Genomic DNA, 24,126 nt, shown 5'->3' with positions numbered 1-24,126 from the left:
TTGCCATTTTCCCCAGTGAACTTTTAATTCAGCAACATTTGGGAAGGAAAACTAAAGTCACAGCCATTATTTATAGAGCTATGATCTGCAGCTGAAAGACTTAGAACGTCTCAAACACAATACACCACCGTTTCAAAAAAGGTACTGTATAATGTGACTTGAACATAAGCAGCATAATCACCTCGCTCTCACAAAGTAATACAAACCAGAAAATTGAAACTTGGGTATAAAAGGGGACTTTGTGAACATACACTATTTAAGATAATAACCCACTCACTGTCTGGGAGGACAGTACCTCATGCATAGACCTTGAGCCTTTATTTACACAAATATAAAATAAACTGATTCCCAAAACCACACATTCATAGTAAGTCTTTACAATGAACACGTTCAGAGTATTGAAAAAAGTCTACATTTCAAAATATAACCGGAATGGCAATTATTAACAAATGGGTAGAAAACTACACAACATCCATTACAGACCTTGTTTAAGTCTGGAACTCTGATTGCATCTCCAGTCTTTCCACGGCAGTATTTCATACTGCCACAACAAGGGTGTCCCCACTAGCACTGCTTCAGGAGGCACAGTATGGCCATGTTTAAGAGCTCGAGAATGCACAGAAACACAACGTTAATGGGTTTCCCCAGTACCAAGTCATGTGATAGTGACTGGATAAATAGGAAAAACAATCATGTATCCTGAAAGTAAGTCCAATCCACCCACGACCTTCTGCTACGCTATTTAACGTAATAGAAGTGGGGTTTAGGCCACTGTTACTTGCAAACCTCCACATAACACTTTATAGTTAAGAGCTGGACATTCATACTTACTAAGTCTGAAAACTGTTATAACATTCCCTAATGATTAAATACTGTGTGCTATTATGCATAAACCAGAAGGAATAAAACATGACACAAGTCACCTAAACTATGCAAAGTTATTTACAACCTCTGTCAATGAAACATTTTTGGCTCTTAGAACTCTGTTCTTCAGTGGCACAACTTTTAATCAATTTAATAATGAAAAAGTCTACTGTTTCAATGAACAACTTGTAAGGAGTGAAAATTTAAGTATAATTTATCAACCAACACCCAACCTCTGAAGACAACAGTATGACCTCTTCTGTATCATTATAATTGCCTAATAAACCCGAAATAACCTTTTTGCTGTTCTTTGAACAGCACTTCTTCACAAATCCCTGAAGTCAATCTGTATCACATGCAACCAGCATGCTAATTTCATTCAAATATACAGAACTGTTCAAATCAGACGCTCCAACTTTGCACTCAGCAACAGTCTCCAACTTTCTCTAGTCTCATGTTGAGCAGCAAAGTGCAATCTGTTGCACTTTGCCTAGGTCCGTTATAAGCTGCTTTATACAATGTTTGAGTTGTGGGAGTCTAGCTAGTGGTTCTGGTGGTTCCAGCTCTCCTGTATAATCCAGCCAACTCTCCAAAACTGCAAAGAAAAACAAAACTGTCACTATTCCAGTTCTCAGCAAATAAGATCACCTTAAGTCACAATCTTTTGTGAATGTTGAGAGCGCGGTGGGCAATGTTTTTAATACATGGTATTTGAGAAGTCAGAAAACGAGGCTACTCACACCAATCTTTGCAAAAAGCTTTTGACACATGACAATAATTCACATTGAGGGATAAGAGAAAACCAGCCTTATGTTCCTAGGAGAAAGCAGGGGAGGAAAACTCAGAACTATTGTGAAATCTGGTACTAAACTTCCTCTGATCTATATCAATCCCAGCACATTAACACTGTAGTACAGGAAGCTTATACAATCAAAATACCTTTAAGATTAGTAATAGATGCAACTGAAGATTCTACAAGGATAGGACTAAGCTAATGAAAGAAGTCTGCCATTAATACAGAATACAATTGGCCAAGAAAAAAAGCTGGGTAGCAGAAAATGGGGATAAAATCCAAAAGCACAAACAGCAGATTACTGCACAAAGAAAAATAATTCTTGCTCTAAAGCTTCTCAGCGGGAAAGAACAACCAGAAATACTACTGACCGAAAAACAAGTCAGGCAACAACGTAATACAACCACCAGAAAGGTGGTCAGATTGAACTATGAGTTCAGGGGACAGGACAGTATCGAGGAAGGAGACCGAAACCTTGAAGACAGAATACATCTGCCAAGAGAAGCAGCAGTGGCCACTGCCAGTAACTAGATCAATAGGCTAGTTTAACCTAAGGGCTGTATCTGCCCAAGAACTGGGTATTATCCAACTACTAACAGATCCAGCCTTGAAGTAAGAAAAATCCTGATCAGAGTAGCAATGTTCTGAGTGGCCTTCCAGCTCAGCAGCAGATAGAAATAGCCTGACTTTTGTGCACCAGGGCTTCTTCATTCATGAAATAGGCACTATGATTACAGGCCTGATTAGCCTTCATTACCTGAAATACTCCTTTAGCTGTTCAACTCTTCAGTACCCTACTGAATACAAAGAGGGCTCTTCCTTTGGCAAAGGTTAGATTCCCAACACCCTTGCAAGAAAAGCTGCTGCTGTAACCACTATACAACCAATGGTCAAACTTCAAGGTGTCAAGAAAAAGAACTATCCTGGATTCTTTAATGTAACACAAAGGGTTTAGAAGTTCTCCATTACTAGGAAAAAAAAATTTCAGGAGACACTTAGGTATAGAATTTGGAAGTGACAGGAAGAGGTAAGCACCCTGTACACTGAAGGGGCCACCTAGAGTAGGCTAATAGAGCCAACAAGCCCCTGAAGAACAGGGAAGTTCAGATACACAGAAGAGCTATGGAGAATGACAAAACCTGAAAGCAAAAAGACATGGAAGATATTCCACTACATATCCGATATAAGTATTTAGAGGTGATCTAACCAGAACATTTTTGATAAAATTCTGCTTAGCTTTAATTTGATCTATCTTAAAATCCACCACCACCCCCAACATCAACAACAAATCCAGTTTCTATTAGTAAATGCAGTAAATATGAAAAAGCAGCTTTCATCTCTTTGTAGGTCTGCAGAAGTAAAATTCAAGTTAACGTGTTTTGAACTGGTATCTCTGTTAAATACAGTTAATTTTTGAAACAGAAAAATGTTACCTACCGTCTAGCTCCTTCTCAATGAAATCCATTCTATGTATAACTTCATCTTGTAGAGATTCCACGTGAGCTAAAAGATTAAGCTGCCACTGCAGCTGCGAGTTCACAACTCCTTCTTTGTCTTTTTCCAGCAATTTCATTTCAATAGCTTCCTCTGGAGAGACTTTCTTAGAGACAGACTCTCTTACCTAGCAAAAATACACACATGAGTATTTGTTACAGTGAAGTAGAATGACGGGCCAGACTGTCTGGGTCCTTACAGTTATCCAAGCTAAAACCCACTAATCTTAAGCTAGTGGAGGGATAGAGACATGCTGAGAAGATACCATACACAAATATTAAGGGTTTGGGCAAGACTACCTAATATAGACATACTTTCATAGGTATTTTGCTAAGACCTATCCTTTGCACCTCACAAGCATCTGATTTTCAAAAGACAGCATACATACACATAGCTAGCTCCCTGCCAGCTTCCAATTGGAAAATAATGCACTTAATCTGTGCATCCTCTAGGGAACACTAAAGCTATTTTCAACATGTGTAAGAGTCGGTCTAAAGAGAACGATATTGTCTCAACACTGCTAACAGAGACCTGGAGGTGGAATGTGCTCCTCATGGACACCGAGACCCAGAGACCCTGGGAAGGAGAACTGCACGGTACGAGGAGTGCTGTGCCGCTCCCTGCCACCTGGGACTGGAAGGAACGACTACAATAAGGCCACGTAACAGCTGTCCAGAAGATGGATGACAACCGTGGTCATAACAACGAACCAGAAAACATGAACTTCAGGTGAACTTTCTTCATTATAATATCATTATAATACAAAAACACACCTCCTGGTCTGAAGCCACCCGCCTCTAAGGCAAACCACGCCTCGGGCACCCCTCTTTGGACATGCTGGTAACCTGGCTTGAGAAGGCGGAGACTGGCAACAGTCCATGGGCCAGAGGAGGAGCAAGGTGTGCTGCTTGGCATAAAAAGATGCCTTCTTAGCAACTGAACTTTGGAGATCTTCCCCACCAAGGATCACGACGACCGGAAGGGCCGGCAGGACGCTGCCTGGACCGAGGACCATAGGGACGCCTTGGACCCGTGGTGGTCGCTATAATCCTCTTTCCTTTTCACTTTACCTTTTCTTCACTTTCTGTCTATCGCACGCCGCTTTACGGGCAAACTATAAAATTGTGCTGCTTGATTGAAGCATAACCCCTCAGCGTGGTCGCCTTGATTTTTGTGCTTCGAGATCACAGTAAGCGAACCATCACGAGTCCACTGAGTGGACCGTGACAACATGACAGTGATGAAGTACAGACCAAATGGTTTTGCAGGGAGAAGGGATTTTCCCTGAAGGAATCTAATGTCAGTTCTACTAAAACTTTCATCAGGGCATCTAGAAAAAACCCCAACGTTACCACCATTTATAAAACTTGACTACACTGTCAGCAGTGTTGACTCTACTCCCCTACTTTTTCAGCATTCTGCTGAAATACAACAGGATTTAGAAAAAGGTTCCTAGAAGACTGAAGAACTGAAATATATGCCTTTCTGGGAAACAAAGCAATCTGAACTGATTTGATAGAGAAGTTAAAAAAGATAAATTAGAGCTTACACATGCATGAAATAAAAGTTAAACAACCTTTTAATCTAAAAAGGGGAGGTCAGTATTTCCCAGAGGCCTTCTAACATTTGTCAGACCATATTCTGTATGACTTGACACTAACTAAATTGAAGCAAAACTGCATTGGGGTGTAGAAAGAAAGGCCTGTGACAGACCTGAAAATGAGAATCAAGAGTTGAAAAAATAGAACTAGAGTGCTCCAGTACAAAGATGATACATGGCTAATCAATGGAGTGTTCATTCTTAAAAATCAGTTCAGGCTGCTACTTTTATTTTCCCCCACCATGAAATGCTGCCTGAAAAACCTGGAATTACTTTAGTTAAGGTAACTATTAAAAAAACCATGACAACAAGATGGAAATAACTAAAAGGTGGAATACCTGTGTATTTGGTAGTTTCATACACGCTTGCCCTGTTCTCTCTGTCCTGTTGCTAGTGGTTTGGTTTTTTACATTTAGCACACATAAAAGTAAGCAGCAATGAATCATAATGCATGTTCCGCAGACTGTGCGGATGATTCAAGGTCCAGAAGTCCTCTTCAAACTAGTTGTCAGTTGTTGCTTTTTTAATTATTTGAAATGGAAGTGTTGATCATCTCTAATTTTAATGCGAATTGGCAACTTTAGCAGCATAGGAAAAAACGAAACACAAACAAAGAAATGACTAAAAACTATTTAAAAGGATTGAGCTTTGCACCATGCCAGGCAAATACATCCTCTATACAGAGGAGGTTATTTTATTACAAATACCTTAGAGTAATTGTGTTTGGATTCATTTTCCATCTTGCATATTTCTCGGTCCAGATTCCAGCCAAATCTCTCTGACAGGGCATCATCCCCATTTTCCCTTATTCTATTTACTCCATCATCCACAGCTGAACCTCTTGTTTCCACAACCAATCTCTGCTCTATTGCAGGATAGTAGGCCCGAGGCTTCTGGTAACAGTGTTCACTCGTAATGTAAGATTCCTCCACAGAAGGAATGGTTGAGGGTTTCTCAACTGTCCCATTCCAAGTTCTATAACCTGCCATTTCCTCTTTGCAACAGTTTTCCTCAATGTGAATGATGTGTTTTGTATGAATTTTTTCATCTACTGTAATGTGCTTCCATGGATGGCACCAAAGCTTTAGGTCGGGATGTTCTTTATTTCTGTTCAAACATTTAAAAAAAAAAAAAAAAAAAAAAAAAAAAAAAAGAGGTAAAACACCCAAATGTAAACAAAGTGACTGACCAGACTGGCCCATTATGTAAAGAAATTAAGAATATTTGAAATACTACATGCTTTAGTCATCATAATCAGTAAAAAAAAACAACAACCAAATATTCTGAAATAATGTAATTTCACTGACCTCAGTTGTGGTTCTTCCTACAATGCTTTCTTAAGTTTACTATTTTCATTTCTATAACATGGTATATAAGCCAAGTGTTGGCATTAAGAAAAAGATTGAAGAGTAAGTTTCAAATAGATACATACAAATTTTCAGTGTTGCCCCTGGAGTATTTTGCTTCAATATTTGCAATTTATTAACAGCATAAACTCATTTGCACTGGGCTATTTTCAGTAAGGTAAGTCACACTGAAGCTAAGCTAAGATTTTAACAATTTTAAACATCAGTAAAACAAAAAGACCCCCTCAAACCACTCAGTATCAAACCTTAGCCTGTAGTTCCCCAAAATAAATGTCAAAATTCAATCCACTGATATTTTATAGCCCTCTAATAACAACAACAATTGGGGACCTGGAGTGGTGGCGATATAGAACTTCTTTATTATTGCCTTTAAAACTTCAGCTTCCCTTTAAATACCAAGATGCTAAGCAAATTCTAATGCCTGCTATACCAACATGCCACAGCCCCGCAACCTGCTTCTTATAAAAAGTTTTACTTCAGTTTTTTCAGATTGACTAATACATTATTTATTCCAGCAGCAAGGACAACTATAGGTATTAGATTCTTACACAGACACAATAGGCAAACAACAAAAAAAAAGAGTGTGGTAACTGATACTCTTCTTCCACATGTCTGTCAGGCATTAAAACAGCAGTAAAAAGGAGAGCAAAGCAGAATGCCTCTGCTTATCTTCAAAGGGTAGGCAGCTTATCTGCTACAGGCTGCAAGAATGCCCCAGAAGCAAATACTGATCCTAAAGCACCTGCATTCAGCTGCATGGAAAGTCTGCCCCAGAATCCCCCTCTGTGCTTCCTTGCAAACAAAGGCAGATGGACTTACTCTGTTACATTGGTCCAGCTTTTCCAGCTGTAAGCTAAACAACAGAACATGATCAGTTTACTTCCAAACTAACTGCTTTTTTAATCCGTTCTACAGTAGCTCAAGTTTCTTCAGTGTCTATCAGAGGAAACTACAGCTAGTACAACTGCCAAGGACTTGCTCAGACCACTTTATACAAGCACCTCTACCTGCAGTGACTGCATGTCTGTGATATCCTTGGTGAGCAATCCTGAAGGCACAAGTCAAAAACCAAAAGCCAAGTCTTCCTTAAAGCTTTCTACTCCAGCTCCACTGATATGCTACACCTAAAAGCACTATTTTGCTCAGCAAAGATCAAGGGATAATGTTTACAGAAGACAGAAAACTGGAAGATTATGCACCAGCTACATAAGGATGAAAATTCAAAACACTTAGTACTTCAGCAACCTTTTAACTATTGCCTTCTGAAGGCTGGCTCTCCCTCCCATTGCACTGAAGCTGTTAATGTCACCTGCAATCCTGTGCCACCTCCCTGAAATACTGAGCAACACTCTCCTAATACTTTCAGGCAACTATGAAATCATCTCCTCTCCCCTAGAAGGTGATTTTGCATCAACAATATAATAATTCTCTTAATTCAGCGATTTTTAAAATCCTTTCTGATTTATGTAAAGAAAACAGGGCCTATAGCTTTTAACAAGATGGTCCTAACAGGATCACACCTCATCTTTAAACCCAGTCACCACACCAGCTTCAGGACAGAAGAGGAACTAAGTCTGTAACAGACATCACATACTTGCCCGGTGGTGCTCCATACCTTAGTACTATGCAAATCTCAATTTACTCTACAATTGCAAATTGGACTCTACTATCTAGAGTAAGGACTCTACTATCTTGCCTAAGGACTGGTCTTAAAATATTTACGTTCCACCTCTCCAAGAAAGATATTACTTACAGATCTGACTAAAGGGTACTGTAATGGAAAAGCAAAACCTTACGATAAAATTACTACTCTCTTGCTTTAAGTGTTACTTCACTGCTTAAGCATTTGAAGTACTGCCAGTGGTCCTACTGCATCACCAGATTAAATTTAAGGGAAAAAGTTCTAAAGAACACTGGAAACACTAAAAGCTTTGCTTTCCAAATAGCTGCTGCTGTGCAATTTATCAACTAATAAATTATAAATATGGAAGTAAATAAATTTAAAACTGCTGGATTTGAGTACAAAAAAGTTTTTCAGTTATCAGAACCCAAAGATGACTTTAAACAGAGATGCAGAAAATTTCTACAATGATTACAGAATGTTATTTTTTCATACATATCTGTAATAATCTTTACATAGAAATTAATTGCTACAGGTTGCTGAAGGTGCAACTGCTCTCCCACTACAACAGAGCAATACATTATGTCAAACAAAAAGATGTGATTTCTGCTGGAAAAGCTATGATTTAGAATTGCTGGAATGGAGAATGCAGGTATTTTAAGAATGCTGCCAGAGGTTACACACATTATTTCTTATTATTTAAATCTATGTAAGTACTTTAGGAGAAATTGGTTTTAGTTTTCTCCCTCTTTCCTGCATACTTGCCCAGCCATTTTATACACAAATTCAGTTTACATTCCTCAAGACACTTAAATAGTTTTTAAGCAGCTAGGTCCTTTTTCAAGATCTATTAGCAATTCAAACTATGTAGTTATCTATCCACAAAGAAGCACGAAAGTATGTCTGAATTTCTGGTTATTTTTCTAGTATTTGAAATCTCATTCACATTGAGAACATGCCAACTGATACTTAAATACCGCTTACTGTAATATGCTCATCTTCAGCTGCAGTCCATGCAGTACTTCTATCACTCTCTGTACATCACCAAGAAGTTGGTGAGTGGCTACTATCTTCTTGGCATTCTGGTGGGAGTAATTTTCTTCCAAAAATGCTAAGCCATGCATGTGACCGTTACTTAACCACTCCTTCTCATACCAGTACTTTAAGCTGGACCTCTGACCTAAAGCAACAGTAATGAGTGTGTTAAAATGAAGCATTACCTATGTATGGTGAGTTAACATTACTGGTAGTTCTGATTATCTCAAGGTCTTGCAACAGCTTATTTGTTCTTAACAACAGTACCAATAAAGATCCTACAGTAGCAGACAAAACCCTGAAGGCATGAAGAACTTGTAAAGTGGGAAGTGAGATAATCTCTGTAAAAACCTCTGCCCAACTGTAAAAGCATTTAGACTCCAAATGCCAAAGGACATCCACAACAGGTAACTGCAGCTGATGCACAGAGAAAGGTGTATCTTTAGCAGGGTATCTATCACACTGTCTAGTAACCATGGTTTGACTAAACCTACAGTTTGAACACAGCTCTTTGCAGACAGCAAAACACAGCAAAAGGTGGTGAACTTCCCTTCTCATGTGGTCTTGTTTTTAAGCATCACACTTGTATTAGTACAATCATTCATAAGTAAATTTAAAATGAATCAGTGATGAGGTTCTGATGGAGAATTTGCCTAAGTCAGCTATTACTAATGCTAATTCTAGCTTAAGAGGCTGGAGTATCAACAACAGCTGAAATGAAATTATGTTAAATGTGATAAATGCATCAGTGAAAGTAACTTAGGAAGCAAAACAAAACGATATTAGCAGGAAAGAGTAACACTTGACAAGCCTGCTAGATTGCAAAAACACAAACAAATAAGCCAAGCCAAAAACCCCACAAAAGCCCCCACGCACCCTGTAAAATGTATTGTTACAACAGATGTTTTCAGAAGACAGCTCAGCACCCTGAGAAACACCACACCATTCACTGGCCTATACACAGCCCAGTTGCAAAGCTACAAAATCAGAGATAATATTGGGGCACAGACTCAGAACGTTAGTCACCAAAGAAGTCTCCAATATAAGCAGTTTAATATTAACTTGAAGTTTCAGCAGTTGAGGAGAAGCTAAAAAAAATAAGATAAAGAGTTACTAGGCAGCAGAGAAGAACCAGGGATTGCACTACAGGCCTATTAGGTAGCATCACTGCCCATGCTATTAACTTTGGCACAGTGAAGCAAAGCAACTCTTTGGAAGCTGTACTGAGAAGCGAGCAGAACTTGAGTCACAGGTGCTTATATGCTTTTGGATGGCAAGTTACAGAACAGAAGCAAAACTGTTTCCATATCATGCCTTGTATGAACATCCATGGACATAAAGGACATTTTCAAACTAGTTCAATACTAATGCTCTGTTTCACTAAAGGAGTAAAAGCAAATGAGTGTGCTTGTAAGCACACTCAGCCAAAAGGCCGTATAGGACAATACTTGATGTTTTGAGGCAAGACCTCCAAGAAATCTCAAACATAAATCAACACAGGGATGAACAAATTTTCAAGGCTGTGACAGCTCAACTTTTCAAGTATATGTGCTGTATCAAGCAAGAGATCTTTCAGGTATGGCCAGAACCACTTTGGAGACATACCTGACATACCTGTATTAACCCCTACATATTTATTTTTGTGTTAGAGAAGCTACCATCTGTGACAGAAAATGAAGTTCGGTCCATAAAGATAAAGTCGTGAATTTTAGAACTCCATGATCATCTGAACAACACTGAGATTATCCAACTGAAGCCCATCCATGGCATTGTTCACTTAACTGTGTACTCAAAGACATTAAGTGCTGTCTTTCTATGTGTGTAAGCTTAAGAGAAGACACAAGACAATATCCAGCAATGGATGCTTTCTATGGCTTGAATGTATCTGTCACATCATAAGCATCCTGGCAATGTTTAAGCAAGGGTAAGTTAACAAATCTCTTAAAAACTTCACTTGACTCAAAAAAACCTGTCCAAAATGACAGCTGGTACAATTTTTAGGCATAATTACACTAAACTTGCTTTAATTTCCAGTAATATGAATGGTGCTGTTACAAGTCCTAGCATTAAACTGGGGAAAGCTCCTAAGTAAGTTTGCCAAGTGGCCCACTCCCAGTTTTAAAAGCAGCTTCTTTGCACCTTCATAAAGCCTATTTGCTCATTTCAAGCCAACAGCAGATTCAATGAAATTGAGAAGCCACTTTTGCAGTCAAAAAGTTGGTACGTTTTCCTTTCCCAAGACAGAGGTAAATATTAAGTCCAAATAATAATAAAAAAAACCCATACATGCCAAGTTTCAGGATCATCAGAGCAATAGTTAATAGAAGTAATTAAGCTAATTAAGCAAATGAAGTGTCAGCTGTAATCTGTTTTTACCAAAAAGCATTCTGATGAAGTTTCTTACCAAATACAAACAGTTCAAGTGTGATGGCACAAATTCAGTTTGCACGTGCACTTTAGTTGCACGTAACTCAGACTGACACAAACCAAAGCAAAATATCTTGAAAAGAGAGGGTTAAAATCCTGGATGCAAGATGCTGTAAAAAACCCTTAAATAAGTGTTAAAATTTTTTACTAAAGTATAGCACGTCTTCCTTGCTATGAGTACAAACATTAGTATACAAACTACATGAAACAATGAGTTAAAGCTACGAAAGAGTTGGTATTTTCAAACACCCAAGAAAAGCAGATATCACAATCCAAATATATATAAAACCCAAAAAAGTCTTGTGATTAGGCAGAGATCTCATTTTTTTCATTATTTACGAATATGACTCATGCCTGAACCTCATCTGTTTCCACATTCAGCAAGGCTTTACAATTCAGAGTTGGAATTCAGAGAAGATGGACATAAGTGTAATTTTGCCTGCTGCATTACATGGACTAAGACACTTTCAAAGATATAGTTAGGAGCAGAGAACGTACTGCTTAATCAGCTCTGACTGCATTACCTAAAATAAATACAAATGTAAGTTATCTTGGGTAATGCAGTCAGATGGGTAAGTTTCACAGCTGTTGAGAACCAGCAAGCTGCTCACTGGCTTATTTTAAAGAATGTGTAAGCCTGGTCTTGGAGGAAAGCTGCAGTCACATCCTGTAAGATATGCCCATGTGGAGTCTGCTTAAGGTCCCCAAATGCTTCTAAATTAATTTTCCATAGGCAGAGAGTACAATCCTTATTACCGTCAAACATGTGACGAATGGTCATCACAGTTAACACATTCATTTCCATTCCTGTCCACCTGTATTTCCACAATACTGACTTATTTACATTCATGTTAATTAAACCTTCTGTATCTATAACTGAACTCAATTACCTATAATGACAAACAGAGATAGGGGAGCAAAACCAAAAAGCAAACAAAGAGTTTGATCTTTGTAGTGTGTGTGTGTATATATATATATATTACTAATAAAGTTAAAACCTATGTAAGAAGGCTCTGTAACCTTAAATTTCTGTACCTGGAGGATCTTGGCAAACATAGCAGGTGTATTTCTCAGGTACGTTATCTTCCAGTAAACCCATACAGACTCCATGCTGCCAGCATAGACACTCTTCACACTGTTTAAAGTCAAGAAGTGCACATCAACAGAAATGAAGCCTACAGGAGCTCAGTAAGATTACCTCAATTAAGAGACACATAATCTACATATTTTAAGACAAAAAGCTGTATTAATCCCCAGGCCCCTCTTCCAGCTACAAGCAAATACATGGACAAATCAGATAACAATAAAATTTGAACCCTTCCCACACATTTTTCACATGGATTTCTGGAGAATGACAATTACAACGCAGAAGCAGAGATCCTGAAAAGTGCAAAAACATTCCCTTTGAAGACGAAAGTCTTTCACAAGATGCATGCACATGTAATCAGGACAGAAAACAATATGCAATCGAGCTTTCTGTACCAAAATATATCAAGTTTTCTGAATTAAAAGGTTCCCCACTCAAACAGTAAATCACATTCAATTATAAAATCCAAGGAGTATTTCCGTCACATAGGACTAGCCAAGTATTATGTTTTACTGATACTTGTATCTCTAACATTTTACATATTTCAAAGGTAGCTCTACTAATAAAAAAAAGTGCAGATGCAGTTGTACTAGCTTTAAAAACTTCTGACATACTTCCAAGTGTGGGCAACCATATTTGGCAAAGACTGAATATAATTTGGCCCTACTTTTTTAGCATAGTTACAATATTTAAAATGCAATCACTGTACTGAAAGCTATCCAGTTTTAGATAGAACATGTGGATATAGTTTTTCCTGTTTCTGTCACTTCCCCCCCCCACACTTTTGCAAGCAGACAAAACTTCAGCTGTAGCCTAAAGACCACTGAAATATGGGACAAAACCGCACATAAGAATATTATGTCAATTTTGATTTGAAACCGTGGTGCCAGTTCAGAATTACTATTTTGCCAAGCAGTGAGACAATAGATCACAACCTTTAATTCCCAGAGCAGAAGCCAAAAGCTTCATACAGGGACCCTGTCAATATTGGTAAAGGTTTTCAAAATGAACTAACACACACACAAACAGCAACTTCAAGCAACCTTAGATGCTGCCCTTCACTGACCTACAAACACGCCAACTTGATAAACATCTGTGTCAAGCACCACCTATACAACTTTCACCAATGCTCTTATCTACTACTGCCTTTCCTCAAGCTAGGAGAGACAGAAAGGGACCACCAGTTTTTGAATGCATCATTGCATTAAAGCAGTGGTCTAGGTGTGGAGGAAGTATAAGCACTGGGAACAGACAATGTAAAACTTAATAAAGAAACAGCTTTCTGAAAGACCGGACTAACAATGCTTTGCTTCACAAAATGGGTGAACAGTTCTAAAGCAGTAAAGCAATGTTTTCAAAAAAGGCTGAGACACCATCCTCGTCACAAAGATGGTTAGTAGGAGCCAGTGTCCTAAAACAAAGCAAACAAATTAAGAAAAACAGACTGCATGCTAGAAGTAAGAAGGGAGCTCCTGGACCTAGTTACACTTGCAACCTGTAAAATGTGCCATATGGCACAGAGCTGCACTCGGTGATTTTCTAGGCAAGCTTGCCCAGAACTGTAATGAAGCATCCTGACTTTTATTATTTTACTCAACTGATATTTAAATATCCATCCCACGAGAGCACAGCTCCTTCCTTTTACCTGCACATTCTACTTCACAGCTTGGCTGGCCAGGCTACAGGTTTATTGCACTGGACACATGCCACATAGAAGCTACCCCCTGCCCAGGCAGTAGTAGGGAAATTCAAAACAAGCCAAATAAGAGATTTTTGAATAGGAAAAAACATGCATAGTTGTGCAACATTTAAATTGAAGCTAAAGCGTGAAAGAAATAACCGCACCCTATGGACATGTAAGCAGCTTTACATCTATCAGAACAAAAATATCCCAAGTCCCTTTACATCCATGCCCTCCAAGGCCACCAAATCCAGCCCTGAAGTTCTCTACATCACACACAAATCACCAATGTTTAGGTATAAAAACGAAAAGGAGGGGATATGACATTTTGTCTAGACTGTTTTGGGCCCAAGTCTCAACCTAAAAAGGGAGTGCTGTGCCTGCAGAAGTAACACATGGCAACGCTAAGCTGCTACTTTACACAGGCTCCATAAATGAAATCTAGTAAACTCCCTGCAAAGTTAAGAGACTGGGATGACACAGCATTGACCAGTGATAATATATTTTTTCCCAGTTTTAACTTCTATTAACTGAGGCAGGTACTTACATTAAATGCAAACCTGTGTTTCTATAGCCTAGCATAACAAATGGCATTCTTTATGTACAAATTGCTTGAGACAATTTAAGGCAAGTTCAGCATAAGAGTTTTTTGCAGAATCTCTAAGGTCAATTTTTTTTTTTTTTTTTTTTTTTTAACTTTCCATTATTAAAGACTTAAATGGAACAAACTCTCTGTTTAACTGTGTAAGAGTTTCATTAAACCTTAATGGTCTCCAATCTTTCAGGAAAAATAAAGGTGCTGCCTGCGTTTAACATTCTTTCCTCATCATTTCTAAATTTGGCACGTTCATGGAAATGAGTACAGTTCAAAGAGAAAATGATTTACCATTTTCCCTCTTGTCACACGGCATCATACATATATCCAGAGGGGAATGAACTTCCTGTCATGTGCTTGGAGAAACTGCCCTGGCCCCTTAATTTTGATACAAAGTCAAGACAGATTGGTACACGGGCACACGCTCAAGCAAGAACCCCGAATATCAGCATATTTCAGTCAGATCTTGTCAAGAGCAATAAGCTGGGGCAGAATCAACATCACAATGGAGACAAGTGCAAAGAATATTCTTCTAAAAACCCATACACTGAGCAAAACTACCTATTTTCAGGAGGAAAGGACAAATCTAAATGCAAGTTCTTTAGGGCTGACACTTCCAAATTCGTATTTCCAAGTGTCAAAGTCTGAGTAGGAAACAGGGAAGAAGTCCCTGTTATATGCTATAAAGTTATGACAATTAACAGGACTTTCACTCTATAAAGTCATCTATCTCCGCACTACACCTCTGAAAAGCTGCAAATAGGTTCCCCTTATCATAATTCCACAGCTGTTTAAGTGCAGAGCATTAATACAAGGCAAAAATGCTAACTCAGATGTTTCTGTATCAACAACAGGAGACCTGACTGTTCAAAACATTTTCTCCAAGAACTACAGGCTGACAGAAAGGTGTCGGGAGCACAGCATTTGATACATTAAGCAAACCATCTACCTAACCTACCCCCTCCCTCCCCAGTCTTGTTACCAGCTCCTCACTCTTCAATTCCTATTGCTTCAATTCCCATAATTGACAATGTGGTGAGTACCTGCATTAATCTGAATCTATTCCCAGGGACAATAAACTCTCCTATACAATTCTTTCATAACACAGCTACAGTGTTTAGAACTTTGCAATACACTAAGCCCTCCCTCAAACTAGTTCAACATAGAAAACCGATCTCAGAAGCGGCCCACAAAAACTTAGGTGAAAGCTATCCATAGACTATGTCCTCAGCTAGCTGACAGTGCTCTGCATTCTGCAAACTAGTGCTGAGCCTACTTTTGCCAGAAAATTATACTCCAAACTATCTTCATGGTTTTTGTTGAGCTATGTCCTCAGAAAGCAGCAACCCCCTTTATTACCAACTGTTAAGACTCAGTTTCCTCCTATACACTCAGATGCTTTTTATCTAATTTTAGCCATTGTCCATCACTGTGCCCTTTCCTACTAATGCAAAAGGTATCTTTTATCCTGTGTTGTCATGACCCAACAGTAATACAAAGGTGTGTATCAAAATGAACTTAGCACTGAGAGAAAAAAGCATCATACCTTCCAGAGCAAATCTCCATAAAACGGCATGAAAGGCCAAAGAAAACCATCAGTAAAGTTAGCTGTTACACTTACTGTTGAGGACAAACGAACAAACAAAAACCCCCCAAACTTAGCTGTGTTAGCTAGCCGTATTAAAAATTTTTAAAATGAGGCTGTTGTCAGAGAAAAAAAACAGGTGTTTCTACTGTCCTGCTGCAGAAGCCAAGAATTCTTCACACTACAGTGCACTCCCTCTTCTCCATAACAGGTTTCTGCCTCCATTCAAGCAATAAAGACCACCAAAAAAATCAGCAGTGGCTGAGCCAAGTATTGATCAGCTTCCATCTTTCCTCCTAGTTCCAAACAGCAGAGAGAAATGCAGTTCACAGTAACATGCCAGGAACTATTCCAGTAAGGGGTCCCATAAAGCAAAATTCAAACCTCACAAGAACTAGCAACTGAATGCTCTGGAAAGTGAATTCAGAAGCTGCAGATGGGGCTGAGTTTTGTGTGCCAGAAAAATATTTCCAAAGCCAGTGTCATGACATCTCCTTTCATAAATAAAACCACCTCCTCAAAAGAACGCAGTAGTTACCTTAAAATTCGCAATGAGAACAGCTGCCAAGCTATATACTACTGTCACTTTAAACTGAGGTCCCACAACAAGCAAAATGTTACCTAGATAGGAAGGGTGGGAGCCCCCTAAAAAAAAACAAACCCAAAACAGGAACAACAAAAAAACCCAACAATGCACAACAAAAAACCCCACCCTCATTTCTTTAGAACAGCAACTATGAAAAGCTCATCATCTCAGGTCTAGAGTAGCACACACCTAAGCCCCTGCATATACTTCTACTAAGACTCACTGGGAATCACCAAAGGGGACCTGACAGCTCATGTAAGAAGCAATGGCAAAATGAACTAGAGCAAGAAATACCAAAGAAGTTTTTTTATTTGGTATGTTTGACTTCACCATTTGAAACTAATAGGAACTGGGTGGAAAGTCTCAGAGCAGCTATGTGGGGAACGGTTTCCTCATTATTTACAAACCTCTCAAAAAGTAAAAGTAAACAGCCAGGGCAATTCCAAAGAGGTTTTTATCAACAGTTTTAAGCAGAAGAGATAGACACTGCTGTGGTTGGAAACAGTTTTCTATAAAGTTGGTTTTAAGAAAAGTATGTATGTGGAGAATAGATGTCTTTTCACAGATTAGGAACTTGGAATTTACAAACTACAGAAGAAGCTGCAGAATGGATGAATGCAGCTCTGCTTCACAACAAAAGACTCGAGTAATGATTGTTTTGTTCATCCTATCTAGAAAATTGTATATTTAAGTCAAGCCAGAGCAGAGAAGTAGAAGGGTACCACCATCTCATAGCAATGTTCTGAACATGCTCAGAACAAGACTGAAGCAAAAAAGCCAAATTAAAAGCCACTAATTTTAAATACGTATTCTCTAAACCTAGGAAGTGTTCTAATTAATATAAAAATGCAAATCCACAAGTGACAAACCAGCCATTAGTGGCTTGTATAGAATTGTCCCTGTTCCTCCACTTCCTATTGATTAAAAGGAACTAACAAATAGTATCAAAAAGCAAAGTTTTCTACCTATTATAGCAGCTGCTCACCCCCACGGGTGACCTTAAAAATTTTTATCATTTCAGAGGACAGCAATAGTTTATTTAATGTACAGAACATACTTGTGTGTATTTCTACAAAACACCTTCCACTGTATTCACTGAAGTGTGCTTTCACCCTCCACTTCATACCTGAATCATGAAGTCATTTTCTTCTTTTACTTCACAAACACATCGAACAATCTCAAAATCACTTTCTTCCACTTCTTCATCAGGGTTCGTGGTTACATCAACATCCTGACTGCAGTCATCATCACTCCAAAGCAAGCTATCCATAGATGACTCACTCAGGGTGTCATACTCTGTACAAAAAGTAGTTAGATAAAGTCTTGGGTAATTACAAAAAGGCCAAATAACTCCCAAGATTTTATCTCAAGTATGCAGACACGCATTCCTAAAAGCACTGTGTCATTTAAGGAACAACGCAATATTACTATATAATGAAGTTCTAGTCTCATTAAGAGCTTTTTCAAAATATTCCAATTTAACAGCTTCCATCATTAAAATTTTACTCTCAACATAAAGTGCCTCAAACAAAAGGCACAAAGTATAACAAACAAAGCTAGATTTATAAATTCAAACAGGATTCATACGAGTTGCTTCAATTTCTATAGAACTGTGACTTTGTGCTTTAAGTGTAGAGCTCCTAAAAAGATCTAAGAGGGTTCTGTCTTACAAACCCCGTTTGCTCTCACAAAGTAATGTCTCCATTACAGAAACAGTCAGAGTCCAACACCTAATTTACTCCTACTTCAGAAATTATTATTTTCATTTAGCCTCCTGTTGAGGACACTAACCAATTCAGGGCAGTGTACTGACCAAAGTATTCTTTAAGAATGCTCCCATGCTATTTAAAGCATTAATGCAATTCTGTGAATTGAACAAACATGCCAAGAAAATCTTTATTGATTAACATGCTAAATTGGGATGCTTACCTCAATAATATCAATGCAATGTCTATACTTCCCTTACGCATAGAATGGGAGAATCAGACAAAGAAGAGAAGGATTTTAATTATTTGGGAAATACTCTAATGAGCTAGAGGAGAGTGGAAGGTAAAAACTTTCAGTCACTCAAGTAGCTTCTTCTCTCTCACCTATATTGGGCAGAACTAATTTGATCACTTAGACCCTAAAACAAGCCTGTAGAAAAAGAAGAACCAGTCTGTGGTATAGACTAGATCTTTTGAAGAAACATCTCAGATTTAAGGGGCTGAGAACCCAATGCATTAGTTAATTTTCACGTTTACAAGTTTTACTCCACTGAGACAGGACATTGAAGTACTCCTGGAAGCAACAGGTTAAGCACATTGCACTTTCATTCTACACAAGAGTTGCACCGTTACTTAAACCAGATATTGTTCATCTAGGCACTGCTTTTATTGTTGTTACACCATCTGCAGGTGCAAAAAGTAGCAAAGCAATTGCGGAAAGGATAAGATAAAACTATTTCCAATACTTTTTCACCTCCTTCCATGTCTACAAACTGATAAAGTCAGAGCAACCGATGTCCAAGTTACTTAACTGCAAGTAATATGCTCCAGAAACAATGACAGTATTACAATGTGTGCTTCTGCAATTTTTTGTTTCCTCTTTTCCCTATATAATGTAATGAACTGAAGTTGATTTTTATACTTTGCCTAATACCAAACAATAATACAGTCGTGTCAAAAAATATGAAATGTTCACGATCTGTACAATAAGGTTCCTGTGCCACACATTTCTTACTTTCTTCAAATTTGTGAGCTTTAAGAATAACAGAAAAAACATCTATTTGTCTTCCTTTTTTTATTGTATCAGCTTGTGACAGTAAATAGCAAGATAGATGAAGATACTAAAAACTATGAAAGCTGAAGCACAGCAGCCACATTTTTATGAGCTCTGTTTATGAAGCACTATGAATACACTAATAAATAGCTACTCAAGAGCTTATCATCATGAAACTTAGAAAGTCATTATAATCAAGTATCATACTGTATCTACACAGCTACACACAACCACATCCAGTTGTGTCTCAAATACAGCACACTTACTGTCCAAAACTTGCCTAGCATCTATTTTTAATTCCGAGTTATTACTTTGTAGAAACCTTTGGAAATATGAAAAATTTGATTACTGAAGGCTGAACACTTTATTATAGAGATAATAAGGTACTGCAAAAAAGTGCAAAATGAGTTTGACTTCTGAAAATAAGGGCAAGTCTTAAAGCTTCTGTGAAGGTAAAGTCAAAGCACAAAGCAACAACATCAAGCTCTGGCAAATGAACTGGATTCAACTTCTTCATGCAAGGGAAAGGAAATGCACACAGTCCTGTGTAAGAACAGCCAAATTTACATCATGAGTACTAGCTTTTGTATATATTAGTGCAGCTCACATGACAAAACCAGCAAGCCACAGAGAAGAGTCATCTTACCATTTATTTTTGATTTCCCTCTGTGTTGTCCAGAATCAGAGCAGTGTAGCAGCATGCTAGGATGGGCAGACGACTTACTTGAAGAAATACATTTTGTGATAACTGATTTTTCAGTAGAAAGCTCCTGTGAAATATCTGTGTTTTCTTCACTGCCAGAGTACTCTGTAAAATTGTAAAAATTATTATTAGAAATCTGTGGTCAAGAAAAGTTGACAGGAGAAAAAAAAACCCAGCACCATGAGTGCCCATAGTAGGCATGTATAATTCACTGAGACAGCGTCTGCTCCAATATGCCTAGACTCTAGGACTTCACTACACTGCTGAAAAATTTGCAGGCTTTCTAGAAGCAAGGAAGTTATTGTCTGAACCAGAAAAATCTTATGCAGCTCAGTCATTCTCCACTGGTGATGTAAATGAGAAAGGCTGAGAAAAAAATGGTTACTTAAACCTAACCTTGAGCGTGAGTATGTCTAAAAATGCTGTTGCATTACAGGTACTTCTACACAAGTACTGGAGACCCCTCTTTCACATTCCAGTATTACTCACATACTCCCCAATCTCACAGACTACAAAGTGGACAGAAAGCATCTCTTGTTTTCCTAGTGTATGGACAGAATAGGATGCATGGGTAGAAGAAAGTCCTAATTAGGAATGTGTGGAGAAAACACCTAAAACAGCTCCTCTGTGAAGTACCCATTCATCATGTCCTGGACTGTATATAAACCAAGGCTGTCTGCAGTTATAAGGAGTACCTCTCCAATCAGTTATATGGAGGAAACCTTCAAAAAGTTCCTGGACCACAGAACCACATGGGCAACATCAAAAAAAGGCAAGCAACATTTTAAAACTCAAGGGTAGATCAACAAGCAGTCTGAGGGTACTATTTGAACCACCATTGCATAAATTTACAAATTATACTCTGCATATTATCATTATATTTGAGGGTACCATATAATCAGAAGCTCATTGAAATTATTTGTTTCAGTAAATTGTGAATCAGTCTGCCTGTGGTTCCTTCTTCCCCTCTGCTCTTTCGTGACAGCACACCCTGCTCATGGTAACAAGCAAAAAAGTAAAGATATTTTCTTTTCTGCCTCAGAAACCCCTCCATAAGGATCACTAGTTTAACAAATTATGCATGCCAGATTGAAATGGGCTGCATTAATGATCCTAGACATCCATCAGTGGCAGAGAAAGTTTAGACTTGATGTGTAAATATTTTACTAGAGAAATGTTTCAGAGTCAATTCCACATTTTCAGAAGTGAAGAATCCAATCAGCAGAAACACCTGGGCCTACATATTATGACACTTAAAGTGTGAAGGAGCCCAAGGAAAGCTTTCCCAAGATTCTGTAGAACCACCAAATGAGAAGACATGTTCCTGCTACAACCCTATTAATGAAGGTGGAACAGCACGTTACGAGACTTAACAGAGGGACACAGCATGAGTATAGACTTTAAATCAGGCTTTTACTTTATCTTGCCAGGAAAGGAGAAATTTATCTTTTAGAAAAAAAAAATTAAGATGCAACAGGTTTAATGGAGTTCATTGTCACAGCTTCTGAAATCCAATATTAAGTGAAGATTTAAGAAATAAGATTAACAGCAGAAGAAGAGTACCCATCAACATTTCCAAACTCTATCATTCACACAGGAGGCCCAAAACCCACTCATATAACTGAGAACATCTGGTATATGGAGTACCTGGTTGTTAATCAAGGGGATCTCCATCTTCTTTAACTGGTTAAAACTTGCATACAAGTACACTTGCTAATGAAAAGCCAGACTTGGATTAACATATCCATTTCGGTTAGATTTATACTGCACCATTACAAATATTACTACAAGCTAGCATTAATGATGCACCTCAACAAGGAAATAAGTTGTATTACCAATCACAATAATAACCAATTAATAAAATTAAAGTCAACAGATGAATTAACCTGTCTTATCTGCAATGACCGATCTTAACTGGGTAACAGGCAAAACAAAACAGTGAAGCCGTTTTCCTCTAAGAAGAAAAAAAGAGCTTTACCAGGCTTAGTTCTCTTTTTCTTTTTTTTCTTTTTCTTTGACCTGGACCTTCCACAGCCTTTGGATTTTCTTTCTTTGTTCTTCTCATGTTCTTTAACAGCTGAAATTAGACAACATTCCAACTAAATTTTTAATATATATACACACTTATTTTACTTATTAATTTTCTTAAAGACCTCCACAGTTTCTTTGGACAATTAGGGCCAGTTCTCTTAAAAAAAACAAGAAAACTTATTTGTAACAATTACCAGCTCTCATAACTGGAATGGTCTGTTTTAAGTCCTAATTTGATTGTGCTGTAACAACATTACAATAGCATATGAGAGAAATCAACTGTACACCAATGTCCATTTACTACTACATGCTTCAGAGATTATAATTTAGAAAACAGATAATAAATTCCCCAGTATTTTCTTTTTTTTTTATAATGGCTGAGCATGTCAGTAGCGCTGTGACAGAAGTCTGACAAGAACAAAAGCACAACCCCCCAAACTCTAGTTCAGTTTCTCAAATATTTTTTCATTGAAAATGGTGTAACAACTGGTTCAGCTCGTTTTAACAATTATTCTCTCAACATCTGTTCTCCATCCTGTTTTTATGGGAATAAAAAAACCCTGACAACTTTGAAAGGTATCACCTAATCATTCAAATCAAGTCCATCCTCAAAGCATGCTTCCAGACCACTTGCCAAGAAGTGTAACCCCACTGCAAGGTAATGCGCACAAATTCTTGCTTTCCAGATCTTAACATTTGTTTACAACTCCTGTTTTTCAAATTTAGGTCCCTGAAGCACAACTTCTAGACAATTACACAGTTCCTCAAGTAAATTATCCTGACTCAGCCAAGAGTACAGGTACAATTGTAAAATCTATTATGGAAGGATGCCTCGCAAGTCAAAATGGCTCTGCTCTCAGTGTGTAGCTGAATAAGCCACTCACCATCCCATTTAGAAACTGAAATAGGTTTCTGATTATTGATACCAGAATAAGCACCTAAAGACACTCTATAGTGTGTGAGAAATCTTCCCCCACATGAAACATCGAAGAACGCTAGCTGGTCTGTAACTCATGAAGCAAACCAGCAATACCAGTGTATTATGTTAACCTCTAATACATGCTAATAGTAAACTGCCCAATTAACAGTCTAAGGCTACATATTTATGGTACAAACAGCTCACTCTTAAGAAATTAGAAATCTCAATCACATTTTATCAGCTCTGATGAGCATGCAGGAGACATGTGCATTAGCTCCTCCTCATGAGGATCTCCAGCTCTATATTCCCCCCACCCTCTTAGTCCTTGAACATCTCCTGCTAGTTCACCACTTAACAGCACAATGGCTGCTATAATTGTGCATTGCCAGCAGCCCCATTGCTGACACCCACAGCAGTCTGCCATACCAATTACATGTCCTTCAAAGGCAGAATGACTGGCAGAAAAAAAGACAAACTTCATACCCCTTTCCCTTACCCTTTGCTGAGGGGGATAAAAAAAGAAAAAAAAAGAAAAAACGTTCTTGTTTAAGTCTCAGCACAGGGCTCCCCCAACTTCCTTCTTACTTTCCTTTGTCCTTATCTCCTAGTCCTTCAGGGGTGAGGATCCTTTGGGTACCATTTCCTTCTCCCTGCTCACAGGCATGCAAGTAAGTTCCACCACTATTATTCCAGAAGAGCAAAGAGAATAACTGAGGTCAAGATAAGCAGGGCAATTTTGCAGTGTTTCATTCGGGAATCGAGATTTGTACAGTCAAGATTGTCTGATCTGTTTTAAGATATCCAAGTAGCAAGTATGCTATTTCAGTCACTATCAAAGTATCTGTGATAAATATGACAAACCCCAGTCACTTTGTTACACACGTTTTTCCCTTGAGCTCGCCAGAACATCTTTGAAAAGTCTGAAAACAATCCAAGTATTTGCAAATTTGTGTACAGCTATCTTAACTACAAAACACA

General features: G+C 38.2%; 1 protein-coding gene across 3 annotated transcripts in view; it reads right to left on the bottom strand.

Annotated features, from left to right (window-relative positions):
* Positions 1-296: 296 nt before the first annotated feature.
* Positions 297-24,126, bottom strand: part of PHF20 (PHD finger protein 20) — a 71,934-nt gene continuing 48,104 nt past the window's right edge. For all 3 annotated transcript variants that reach the window (XM_056354241.1, XM_056354244.1, XM_056354243.1), the window contains 8 exons: positions 22,177-22,275; positions 20,142-20,303; positions 17,862-18,031; positions 12,237-12,336; positions 8,724-8,919; positions 5,459-5,858; positions 3,095-3,278; positions 297-1,459 (listed from right to left, as the gene is read on the bottom strand). In XM_056354241.1, the coding sequence (XP_056210216.1) occupies positions 1,317-1,459; positions 3,095-3,278; positions 5,459-5,858; positions 8,724-8,919; positions 12,237-12,336; positions 17,862-18,031; positions 20,142-20,303; positions 22,177-22,275 (1,454 nt within the window). In that variant the 3' untranslated portion in view covers positions 297-1,316. The remainder of the gene's footprint in view (positions 1,460-3,094; positions 3,279-5,458; positions 5,859-8,723; positions 8,920-12,236; positions 12,337-17,861; positions 18,032-20,141; positions 20,304-22,176; positions 22,276-24,126) is intronic.

Source organism: Falco biarmicus, chromosome 10 (assembly GCF_023638135.1).
Source record: "Falco biarmicus isolate bFalBia1 chromosome 10, bFalBia1.pri, whole genome shotgun sequence".
NCBI classification, from domain to species: domain Eukaryota; kingdom Metazoa; phylum Chordata; class Aves; order Falconiformes; family Falconidae; genus Falco; species Falco biarmicus.
The sequence above is the reverse complement of the archived record's forward strand: the minus strand, read 5'-3'. Positions and strand labels throughout refer to the sequence as shown.